Source organism: Oncorhynchus nerka, linkage group LG15 (assembly GCF_034236695.1).
Source record: "Oncorhynchus nerka isolate Pitt River linkage group LG15, Oner_Uvic_2.0, whole genome shotgun sequence".
Classification (NCBI taxonomy): Eukaryota; Metazoa; Chordata; class Actinopteri; order Salmoniformes; family Salmonidae; genus Oncorhynchus; species Oncorhynchus nerka.
In genome coordinates, this window is record NC_088410.1 from 58041289 (window position 1) to 58055414 (window position 14126).

The 14126-nt window shown below is 37.5% G+C and overlaps 1 protein-coding gene across 2 annotated transcripts in view; it reads left to right on the forward strand.

Annotated features, from left to right (window-relative positions):
* Positions 1–14126, forward strand: part of cfap20dc (CFAP20 domain containing) — an 84248-nt gene that overhangs the window by 55633 nt on the left and 14489 nt on the right. For both annotated transcript variants that reach the window (XM_029682862.2, XM_029682863.2), the window contains one exon: positions 13552–13800. In XM_029682862.2, the coding sequence (XP_029538722.1) occupies positions 13552–13800 (249 nt within the window). The remainder of the gene's footprint in view (positions 1–13551; positions 13801–14126) is intronic.

Here is a 14126-nt window from a genome sequence, read left to right on the forward strand (position 1 = left end):
ATCATATTCAAGTTATAGCCTAGTAGTCACATATACAGGACATGGATGTATCATATTCAAGTTATAGCCTAGTAGTCACATATACAGGACATGGATGTATCATATTCAAGTTATAGCCTAGTAGTCACATATACAGGACATGGATGTATCATGTTCAAGTTATAGCCTAGTAGTCACATATACAGGACATGGATGTATCATATTCAAGTTATAGCCTAGTAGTCACATATACAGGACATGGATGTATCATATTCAAGTTATAGTCTAGTAGTCACATATACAGGACATGGATGTATCATATTCAAGTTATAGCCTAGTAGTCACATATACAGGACATGGATGTATCATGTTCAAGTTATAGTCTAGTAGTCACATATACAGGACATGGATGTATCATGTTCAAGTTATAGTATTGTAGTCACATATACAGGACATGGATGTATCATGTTCAAGTTATAGCCTAGTAGTCACATATACAGGACATGGATGTATCATATTCAAGTTATAGTCTTGTAGTCACATATACAGGACATGGATGTATCATGTTCAAGTTATAGCCTAGTAGTCACATATACAGGACATGGATGTATCATATTCAAGTTATAGTCTAGTAGTCACATATACAGGACATGGATGTATCATATTCAAGTTATAGCCTAGTAGTCACATATACAGGACATGGATGTATCATATTCAAGTTATAGCCTAGTAGTCACATATACAGGACATGGATGTATCATATTCAAGTTATAGCCTAGTAGTCACATATACAGGACATGGATGTATCATGTTCAAGTTATAGTCTTGTAGTCACATATACAGGACATGGATGTATCATGTTCAAGTTATAGCCTAGTAGTCACATATACAGGACATGGATGTATCATATTCAAGTTATAGTCTAGTAGTCACATATACAGGACATGGATGTATCATATTCAAGTTATAGCCTAGTAGTCACATATACAGGACATGGATGTATCATATTCAAGTTATAGCCTAGTAGTCACATATACAGGACATGGATGTATCATATTCAAGTTATAGCCTAGTAGTCACATATACAGGACATGGATGTATCATATTCAAGTTATAGCCTAGTAGTCACATATACAGGACATGGATGTATCATATTCAAGTTATAGCCTAGTAGTCACATATACAGGACATGGATGTATCATGTTCAAGTTATAGTCTTGTAGTCACATATACAGGACATGGATGTATCATGTTCAAGTTATAGCCTAGTAGTCACTACAGGACATGGATGTCATACAAGTTATAGTCTTGTAGTCACAGGACATGGATGTATCATGTTCAAGTTATAGCCTAGTAGTCACATATACAGGACATGGATGTATCATGTTCAAGTTATAGCCTAGTAGTCACATATACAGGACATGGATGTATCATATTCAAGTTATAGTCTAGTAGTCACATATACAGGACATGGATGTATCATATTCAAGTTATAGCCTAGTAGTCACATATACAGGACATGGATGTATCATATTCAAGTTATAGCCTAGTAGTCACATATACAGGACATGGATGTATCATATTCAAGTTATAGCCTAGTAGTCACATATACAGGACATGGATGTATCATATTCAAGTTATAGCCTAGTAATCACATATACAGGACATGGATGTATCATATTCAAGTTATAGCCTAGTAGTCACATATACAGGACATGGATGTATCATATTCAAGTTATAGCCTAGTAGTCACATATACAGGACATGGATGTATCATATTCAAGTTATAGCCTAGTAGTCACATATACAGGACATGGATGTATCATATTCAAGTTATAGCCTAGTAGTCACATATACAGGACATGGATGTATCATATTCAAGTTATAGCCTAGTAGTCACATATACAGGACATGTATGTATCATATTCAAGTTATAGTCTAGTAGTCACATATACAGGACATGGATGTATCATATTCAAGTTATAGTCTAGTAGTCACATATACAGGACATGGATGTATCATATTCAAGTTATAGTCTAGTAGTCACATATACAGGACATGGATGTATCATGTTCAAGTTATAGCCTAGTAGTCACATATACAGGACATGGATGTATCATATTCAAGTTATAGTCTTGTAGTCACATATACAGGACATGGATGTATCATGTTCAAGTTATAGCCTAGTAGTCACATATACAGGACATGGATGTATCATATTCAAGTTATAGCCTAGTAGTCACATATACAGGACATGGATGTATCATATTCAAGTTATAGCCTAGTAGTCACATATACAGGACATGGATGTATCATATTCAAGTTATAGCCTAGTAGTCACATATACAGGACATGGATGTATCATATTCAAGTTATAGCCTAGTAGTCACATATACAGGACATGGATGTATCATATTCAAGTTATAGCCTAGTAGTCACATATACAGGACATGGATGTATCATATTCAAGTTATAGCCTAGTAGTCACATATACAGGACATGGATGTATCATATTCAAGTTATAGTCTAGTAGTCACATATACAGGACATGGATGTATCATATTCAAGTTATAGTCTAGTAGTCACATATACAGGACATGGATGTATCATATTCAAGTTATAGTCTAGTAGTCACATATACAGGACATGGATGTATCATATTCAAGTTATAGCCTAGTAGTCACATATACAGGACATGGATGTATCATATTCAAGTTATAGCCTAGTAGTCACATATACAGGACATGGATGTATCATATTCAAGTTATAGCCTAGTAGTCACATATACAGGACATGGATGTATCATGTTCAAGTTATAGCCTAGTAGTCACATATACAGGACATGGATGTATCATATTCAAGTTATAGCCTAGTAGTCACATATACAGGACATGGATGTATCATGTTCAAGTTATAGTCTAGTAGTCACATATACAGGACATGGATGTATCATATTCAAGTTATAGCCTAGTAGTCACATATACAGGACATGGATGTATCATGTTCAAGTTATAGTCTAGTAGTCACATATACAGGACATGGATGTATCATGTTCAAGTTATAGTATTGTAGTCACATATACAGGACATGGATGTATCATGTTCAAGTTATAGCCTAGTAGTCACATATACAGGACATGGATGTATCATATTCAAGTTATAGTCTTGTAGTCACATATACAGGACATGGATGTATCATGTTCAAGTTATAGCCTAGTAGTCACATATACAGGACATGGATGTATCATATTCAAGTTATAGTCTAGTAGTCACATATACAGGACATGGATGTATCATATTCAAGTTATAGCCTAGTAGTCACATATACAGGACATGGATGTATCATATTCAAGTTATAGCCTAGTAGTCACATATACAGGACATGGATGTATCATATTCAAGTTATAGCCTAGTAGTCACATATACAGGACATGGATGTATCATGTTCAAGTTATAGTCTTGTAGTCACATATACAGGACATGGATGTATCATGTTCAAGTTATAGCCTAGTAGTCACATATACAGGACATGGATGTATCATATTCAAGTTATAGTCTAGTAGTCACATATACAGGACATGGATGTATCATATTCAAGTTATAGCCTAGTAGTCACATATACAGGACATGGATGTATCATATTCAAGTTATAGCCTAGTAGTCACATATACAGGACATGGATGTATCATATTCAAGTTATAGCCTAGTAGTCACATATACAGGACATGGATGTATCATATTCAAGTTATAGCCTAGTAGTCACATATACAGGACATGGATGTATCATATTCAAGTTATAGCCTAGTAGTCACATATACAGGACATGGATGTATCATGTTCAAGTTATAGTCTTGTAGTCACATATACAGGACATGGATGTATCATGTTCAAGTTATAGCCTAGTAGTCACATATACAGGACATGGATGTATCATATTCAAGTTATAGTCTTGTAGTCACATATACAGGACATGGATGTATCATGTTCAAGTTATAGCCTAGTAGTCACATATACAGGACATGGATGTATCATATTCAAGTTATAGTCTAGTAGTCACATATACAGGACATGGATGTATCATATTCAAGTTATAGCCTAGTAGTCACATATACAGGACATGGATGTATCATATTCAAGTTATAGCCTAGTAGTCACATATACAGGACATGGATGTATCATATTCAAGTTATAGCCTAGTAGTCACATATACAGGACATGGATGTATCATATTCAAGTTATAGCCTAGTAATCACATATACAGGACATGGATGTATCATATTCAAGTTATAGCCTAGTAGTCACATATACAGGACATGGATGTATCATATTCAAGTTATAGCCTAGTAGTCACATATACAGGACATGGATGTATCATATTCAAGTTATAGCCTAGTAGTCACATATACAGGACATGGATGTATCATATTCAAGTTATAGCCTAGTAGTCACATATACAGGACATGGATGTATCATATTCAAGTTATAGCCTAGTAGTCACATATACAGGACATGGATGTATCATATTCAAGTTATAGTCTAGTAGTCACATATACAGGACATGGATGTATCATATTCAAGTTATAGTCTAGTAGTCACATATACAGGACATGGATGTATCATATTCAAGTTATAGTCTAGTAGTCACATATACAGGACATGGATGTATCATATTCAAGTTATAGTCTAGTAGTCACATATACAGGACATGGATGTATCATGTTCAAGTTATAGCCTAGTAGTCACATATACAGGACATGGATGTATCATATTCAAGTTATAGTCTTGTAGTCACATATACAGGACATGGATGTATCATGTTCAAGTTATAGCCTAGTAGTCACATATACAGGACATGGATGTATCATATTCAAGTTATAGTCTAGTAGTCACATATACAGGACATGGATGTATCATATTCAAGTTATAGCCTAGTAGTCACATATACAGGACATGGATGTATCATATTCAAGTTATAGCCTAGTAGTCACATATACAGGACATGGATGTATCATATTCAAGTTATAGCCTAGTAGTCACATATACAGGACATGGATGTATCATATTCAAGTTATAGCCTAGTAGTCACATATACAGGACATGGATGTATCATATTCAAGTTATAGTCTAGTAGTCACATATACAGGACATGGATGTATCATATTCAAGTTATAGTCTAGTAGTCACATATACAGGACATGGATGTATCATATTCAAGTTATAGTCTAGTAGTCACATATACAGGACATGGATGTATCATATTCAAGTTATAGCCTAGTAGTCACATATACAGGACATGGATGTATCATGTTCAAGTTATAGCCTAGTAGTCACATATACAGGACATGGATGTATCATATTCAAGTTATAGCCTAGTAGTCACATATACAGGACATGGATGTATCATATTCAAGTTATAGCCTAGTAGTCACATATACAGGACATGGATGTATCATATTCAAGTTATAGCCTAGTAGTCACATATACAGGACATGGATGTATCATATTCAAGTTATAGCCTAGTAGTCACATATACAGGACATGGATGTATCATATTCAAGTTATAGCCTAGTAGTCACATATACAGGACATGGATGTATCATATTCAAGTTATAGCCTAGTAGTCACATATACAGGACATGGATGTATCATGTATTCAAGTTATAGCCTAGTAGTCACATATACAGGACATGGATGTATCATATTCAAGTTATAGCCTAGTAGTCACATATACAGGACATGGATGTATCATATTCAAGTTATAGCCTATAGCCTAGACATGGAGTCACATATACAGGACATGGATGTATCATATTCAAGTTATAGCCTAGTAGTCACATATACAGGACATGTATGTATCATATTCAAGTTATAGTCTAGTAGTCACATATACAGGACATGTATGTATCATATTCAAGTTATAGTCTAGTAGTCACATATACAGGACATGGATGTATCATATTCAAGTTATAGTCTAGTAGTCACATATACAGGACATGGATGTATCATGTTCAAGTTATAGCCTAGTAGTCACATATACAGGACATGGATGTATCATATTCAAGTTATAGTCTTGTAGTCACATATACAGGACATGGATGTATCATGTTCAAGTTATAGCCTAGTAGTCACATATACAGGACATGGATGTATCATATTCAAGTTATAGTCTAGTAGTCACATATACAGGACATGGATGTATCATATTCAAGTTATAGCCTAGTAGTCACATATACAGGACATGGATGTATCATATTCAAGTTATAGCCTAGTAGTCACATATACAGGACATGGATGTATCATATTCAAGTTATAGCCTAGTAGTCACATATACAGGACATGGATGTATCATATTCAAGTTATAGCCTAGTAGTCACATATACAGGACATGGATGTATCATATTCAAGTTATAGTCTAGTAGTCACATATACAGGACATGGATGTATCATATTCAAGTTATAGTCTAGTAGTCACATATACAGGACATGGATGTATCATATTCAAGTTATAGTCTAGTAGTCACATATACAGGACATGGATGTATCATGTTCAAGTTATAGCCTAGTAGTCACATATACAGGACATGGATGTATCATGTTCAAGTTATAGCCTAGTAGTCACATATACAGGACATGGATGTATCATATTCAAGTTATAGTCTAGTAGTCACATATACAGGACATGGATGTATCATATTCAAGTTATAGCCTAGTAGTCACATATACAGGACATGGATGTATCATATTCAAGTTATAGCCTAGTAGTCACATATACAGGACATGGATGTATCATATTCAAGTTATAGCCTAGTAGTCACATATACAGGACATGGATGTATCATATTCAAGTTATAGCCTAGTAGTCACATATACAGGACATGGATGTATCATATTCAAGTTATAGCCTAGTAGTCACATATACAGGACATGGATGTATCATATTCAAGTTATAGCCTAGTAGTCACATATACAGGACATGGATGTATCATATTCAAGTTATAGCCTAGTAGTCACATATACAGGACATGGATGTATCATATTCAAGTTATAGCCTAGTAGTCACATATACAGGACATGGATGTATCATATTCAAGTTATAGTCTTGTAGTCACATATACAGGACATGGATGTATCATGTTCAAGTTATAGCCTAGTAGTCACATATACAGGACATGGATGTATCATATTCAAGTTATAGTCTAGTAGTCACATATACAGGACATGGATGTATCATATTCAAGTTATAGTCTAGTAGTCACATATACAGGACATGGATGTATCATATTCAAGTTATAGCCTAGTAGTCACATATACAGGACATGGATGTATCATATTCAAGTTATAGCCTAGTAGTCACATATACAGGACATGGATGTATCATATTCAAGTTATAGCCTAGTAGTCACATATACAGGACATGGATGTATCATATTCAAGTTATAGCCTAGTAGTCACATATACAGGACATGGATGTATCATATTCAAGTTATAGCCTAGTAGTCACATATACAGGACATGGATGTATCATATTCAAGTTATAGCCTAGTAGTCACATATACAGGACATGGATGTATCATATTCAGTAGTTATAGTATCTAGTTATAGTCTACATATACAGGACATGGATGTATCATATTCAAGTTATAGTCTAGTAGTCACATATACAGGACATGGATGTATCATATTCAAGTTATAGCCTAGTAGTCACATATACAGGACATGGATGTATCATGTTCAAGTTATAGTCTAGTAGTCACATATACAGGACATGGATGTATCATGTTCAAGTTATAGTCTTGTAGTCACATATACAGGACATGGATGTATCATGTTCAAGTTATAGCCTAGTAGTCACATATACAGGACATGGATGTATCATATTCAAGTTATAGTCTTGTAGTCACATATACAGGACATGGATGTATCATGTTCAAGTTATAGCCTAGTAGTCACATATACAGGACATGGATGTATCATATTCAAGTTATAGTCTAGTAGTCACATATACAGGACATGGATGTATCATATTCAAGTTATAGCCTAGTAGTCACATATACAGGACATGGATGTATCATATTCAAGTTATAGCCTAGTAGTCACATATACAGGACATGGATGTATCATATTCAAGTTATAGCCTAGTAGTCACATATACAGGACATGGATGTATCATATTCAAGTTATAGCCTAGTAGTCACATATACAGGACATGGATGTATCATGTTCAAGTTATAGTCTTGTAGTCACATATACAGGACATGGATGTATCATGTTCAAGTTATAGCCTAGTAGTCACATATACAGGACATGGATGTATCATATTCAAGTTATAGTCTTGTAGTCACATATACAGGACATGGATGTATCATGTTCAAGTTATAGCCTAGTAGTCACATATACAGGACATGGATGTATCATATTCAAGTTATAGTCTAGTAGTCACATATACAGGACATGGATGTATCATATTCAAGTTATAGCCTAGTAGTCACATATACAGGACATGGATGTATCATATTCAAGTTATAGCCTAGTAGTCACATATACAGGACATGGATGTATCATATTCAAGTTATAGCCTAGTAGTCACATATACAGGACATGGATGTATCATATTCAAGTTATAGCCTAGTAGTCACATATACAGGACATGGATGTATCATATTCAAGTTATAGCCTAGTAGTCACATATACAGGACATGGATGTATCATGTTCAAGTTATAGTCTTGTAGTCACATATACAGGACATGGATGTATCATATTCAAGTTATAGTCTAGTAGTCACATATACAGGACATGGATGTATCATATTCAAGTTATAGTCTAGTAGTCACATATACAGGACATGGATGTATCATATTCAAGTTATAGTCTAGTAGTCACATATACAGGACATGGATGTATCATATTCAAGTTATAGCCTAGTAGTCACATATACAGGACATGGATGTATCATGTTCAAGTTATAGTCTAGTAGTCACATATACAGGACATGGATGTATCATGTTCAAGTTATAGTCTTGTAGTCACATATACAGGACATGGATGTATCATGTTCAAGTTATAGCCTAGTAGTCACATATACAGGACATGGATGTATCATATTCAAGTTATAGTCTTGTAGTCACATATACAGGACATGGATGTATCATGTTCAAGTTATAGCCTAGTAGTCACATATACAGGACATGGATGTATCATATTCAAGTTATAGTCTAGTAGTCACATATACAGGACATGGATGTATCATATTCAAGTTATAGCCTAGTAGTCACATATACAGGACATGGATGTATCATATTCAAGTTATAGCCTAGTAGTCACATATACAGGACATGGATGTATCATATTCAAGTTATAGCCTAGTAGTCACATATACAGGACATGGATGTATCATATTCAAGTTATAGCCTAGTAGTCACATATACAGGACATGGATGTATCATGTTCAAGTTATAGTCTTGTAGTCACATATACAGGACATGGATGTATCATGTTCAAGTTATAGCCTAGTAGTCACATATACAGGACATGGATGTATCATATTCAAGTTATAGTCTTGTAGTCACATATACAGGACATGGATGTATCATGTTCAAGTTATAGCCTAGTAGTCACATATACAGGACATGGATGTATCATATTCAAGTTATAGTCTAGTAGTCACATATACAGGACATGGATGTATCATATTCAAGTTATAGCCTAGTAGTCACATATACAGGACATGGATGTATCATATTCAAGTTATAGCCTAGTAGTCACATATACAGGACATGGATGTATCATATTCAAGTTATAGCCTAGTAGTCACATATACAGGACATGGATGTATCATATTCAAGTTATAGCCTAGTAGTCACATATACAGGACATGGATGTATCATATTCAAGTTATAGCCTAGTAGTCACATATACAGGACATGGATGTATCATGTTCAAGTTATAGTCTTGTAGTCACATATACAGGACATGGATGTATCATGTTCAAGTTATAGCCTAGTAGTCACATATACAGGACATGGATGTATCATATTCAAGTTATAGTCTTGTAGTCACATATACAGGACATGGATGTATCATGTTCAAGTTATAGCCTAGTAGTCACATATACAGGACATGGATGTATCATATTCAAGTTATAGTCTAGTAGTCACATATACAGGACATGGATGTATCATATTCAAGTTATAGCCTAGTAGTCACATATACAGGACATGGATGTATCATATTCAAGTTATAGCCTAGTAGTCACATATACAGGACATGGATGTATCATGTTCAAGTTATAGCCTAGTAGTCACATATACAGGACATGGATGTATCATGTTCAAGTTATAGCCTAGTAGTCACATATACAGGACATGGATGTATCATATTCAAGTTATAGCCTAGTAGTCACATATACAGGACATGGATGTATCATATTCAAGTTATAGTCTTGTAGTCACATATACAGGACATGGATGTATCATGTTCAAGTTATAGCCTAGTAGTCACATATACAGGACATGGATGTATCATATTCAAGTTATAGTCTAGTAGTCACATATACAGGACATGGATGTATCATATTCAAGTTATAGCCTAGTAGTCACATATACAGGACATGGATGTATCATATTCAAGTTATAGCCTAGTAGTCACATATACAGGACATGGATGTATCATGTTCAAGTTATAGCCTAGTAGTCACATATACAGGACATGGATGTATCATGTTCAAGTTATAGCCTAGTAGTCACATATACAGGACATGGATGTATCATATTCAAGTTATAGCCTAGTAGTCACATATACAGGACATGGATGTATCATATTCAAGTTATAGCCTAGTAGTCACATATGCAGGACATGGATGTATCATATTCAAGTTATAGCCTAGTAGTCACATATACAGGACATGAATGTATCACAAGAGTGAAAGGACAGCATGTCCTCATATTTTCTCTTCAGTCTGCCTCATGTTTTGCTTCTTCAAGCTGAGACTCCTACTAGCTACATGTGCCTATAGTACTTTATTTGGTTAAACCTAGAGTTCTCTGTGATTGTTTTTCTTCAGTGGTCTGTGTTTACAGTAGTATACTGTATAGTAGTTTTATCAATAGAAAAGCACTGCAAATTCCTGGATTTCCCCCCTCTGAAAACATGTAGTTACAAGTCTGCCGGTTGAAATGTCCCAGACCAGCTGAAAATAAATCTCTGTTTTGATACAGATAGATACAGTGAGTTTGTCTGTGCCCCTTGTTGATCCTCATTCTCCCACAGACATATCGCCAAAGCTTAATAATAGATAGAAAACAGGGAATCAGTGGCGTGGGTGGAGGGATACACAAAGAGTGAGGGAGTGAGAAGAAAAGAGGGAGCAGAGTGCATGTTGAACGAGGGATGTAGAATTATCACTGGGAACTGTAGGAGAGAACAGTCATTCCCCTTGACCTCTCACAACAGAAGAGAGCCCACTGTTTAATTAAAGATGCGGTGTGTGTCCCAAATGGCACCCTATTCCCTGTAACGTGCGATTCTTTTAACCAGGGCTGTGGGCAAAAGTAGTGCACTATATAGGGAATATGGTGCCGTTTGGGACACAGCAAGGAAAGTCTGAGAAGTCTGAAGAGAGTTTTCAGGGGAGAGGAAAGGTCCCTTTTGACAAAGAGTGGATGTGACAGTCATGTGGCTGCCTGCTTTGTGCCAGTCTTTCTTTTATGGTCGGGGTTGACTCCTCTCCGATGCTCAAGTGGTTGCAGTCAGGATGGGCTTAGATAGAAGAGAGTGAGGAAGAGAAGAGAGAGAGAAGCTTAGATAGAAGAAGAGTGAGTGAGGAAATGTAGAGAGAAGCTTGTTAAAGGGCTTGGCATCGTGCTGTTCAGCTTCTGATGGCATGATGACACGCCGTGTCGCACCCGCCCGCCTGCCTGCCTGTCTCTCCCCTCATCCCTCGCTTCCCCTCATCTCCTCTGCTCACATTAAAGTGTGTGATGTACAGAGCAGAGCAGAGCAGTGATCTAAGAGCAGGTTTGTCAGTCATGCTGTGCTGAGGAGAAGGATTCTGCGATTTAAAATAGAGAGGGTGAGAGAGAGGGTGAAGAGAGGTGGGGGGCTAGCTGTCACACCTTGAGGTGCCCGGGGCTCACTCCCTTCCCGCCTTCCAGCCGCTCCTCCTAAGAGGAACCAGGGGATCCATGATCAGAGCACAGTATTTTGTATTTTTTGAAATATTTTTTAGGGATCCTCATTAGCTCTAGCTGACACAGCAGCTACTCTTCCTGAGGTCCACAAAAGACAGAGGAGTGGAGGGATCCCAAGCCCACAAAGGAGGCCTGCTGCCTGGGTCGCTGATGAGGCTCAGACACCCCCCTCAACCCTCACCTCATTGAGGTGGAACACAGCCCAGTAAGCTGCAGTCTTACTACCACTGACACACCCTGCTCCATGTCCCCAGCAGGTAGCCAAGTGAAGGCTGTTGAGCTGTCCTCCCATCAAGTCAAATCAAATTGTATTTGTCACATGCGCCATATACAACAGGGGTAGACTTTACTTCCAAGCCCTTAACCAACAATGCAGTTCAAGGAATAGAGTTAAGAAAATATTTACTCAATAAACTAAAGTGAAAAAATCGAATCAAAAAGTAACACAAGAAAATGACATAACAATAACAAGGCTATGGTTAGAGCGTTGGGCCAGTAACTGAAAGGTTGCTGGGTCGAATCCCAGAGCTGACAAGGTAAAAAATCTGTTGTTCTGCCCCTGAGCAAGGCAGTTAACCCACTGTTCCCTGGGCGCCGAAGACTTGGATGTCGATCATGGCAGCCCTCCACACCTCTCTGATTCAGAGGGGTTGGGTTAAATGCGGAAGACACATTTCAGTTGAATGCATTCAGTTGTACAACTGACTAGGTATCCCCCTTTCCCTATATACAGGGGGTACCAGTACTGAGTCAGTGTGGTAGCCACTGAGCTAGCCTATGGTACAGTAGAGTCAGGGTCCTGATTGAAATGTTGTCAGAGAGAGAGAAGACAGAGATGATTGTTGCGGTTCCCACTGGCCTGTGAGGCTCTCTTTCACGCCAGCAGCCATTGATCCTCTCTTAACCTCCAGGGTTGCCCCAGTTCTTCCTTTCGGACAAAGCCAGTTACCACAGAGCTCCAAGCCTCCTACTGAATCGATAGCTGGACGAGTTACTGTACACACACACACACACACACACACACCAATCATGCCAGCCAAGCCACAGGCCAGTGGGTGATATCCAAGCCTGGGCTGGGCCCCGGATGGGAAAACTGAGACATGCTGTTTTAAACACACTGATTTACTTATCTTTGTTACACGTACACAGGGGTTGGTTGGGCTCAGGTCATTGACCTGTTTCTTCTTATTGGACGGATCGAACAGAACTTGCTATTTGTGGATGTGATGAAAAAGGATGAATGAGATTCTAGGAATTTGGGGCATGTGCTTGATACACACCATGGTCAAACCACAAAGCCCATTAAAAAAGCTGTCAAATTCCTTTACTGTAATGTCTGGAATGCAGTGTGTAATCCATCTTGATTTTGTTTGTTGTCGATTTGAAGGTGGGAGAGGAGAGGGCGGAGAGCAGGCATGAGCCTGTTGGGTCCAGTAGCTGTGATTTGCGTCTGTTGGACAGCCTGCGTATGCAGGAGGAGGAGGAGCTACATATGCTGGCCAGTCTACGGCGGGAGCAGGAGGAAGAAGAGGAGGGTGGAGGAGCAACAGGTCTCAGTGCCTCTCAGATCCACCAATGTAACGTCAGCATCAGCACCAGCAGTGATGAGCCATCCACCTGGACACACATACCTATGGTGAGTCATGTACCCCAAAGATGGGGGACAAGTGAAGATGTCTTACTCAGGACGTTTGCCATTGACGTAGGGGGTTAGTGTTGCTCATTTCACACTCACATACTGTAATTTGCAGAAGCAATGAAGTGGGCCCAGATATCTATGATGCCTTCCTATGTCCTTAAGCCCTTATTTACAGGCAGCTCTCCTGAGTGATAAATCAAGGTGCAAATGGGGCTTATTCAAACAAGCTCTCTCTCTCTCTCTCTCTCTCTCTCTCTCTCTCTCTCTCCCAAGCTGGCTGCTCACCTTTGTTGTGGAAAACGCGATCCAAAGATCAGGCAGAG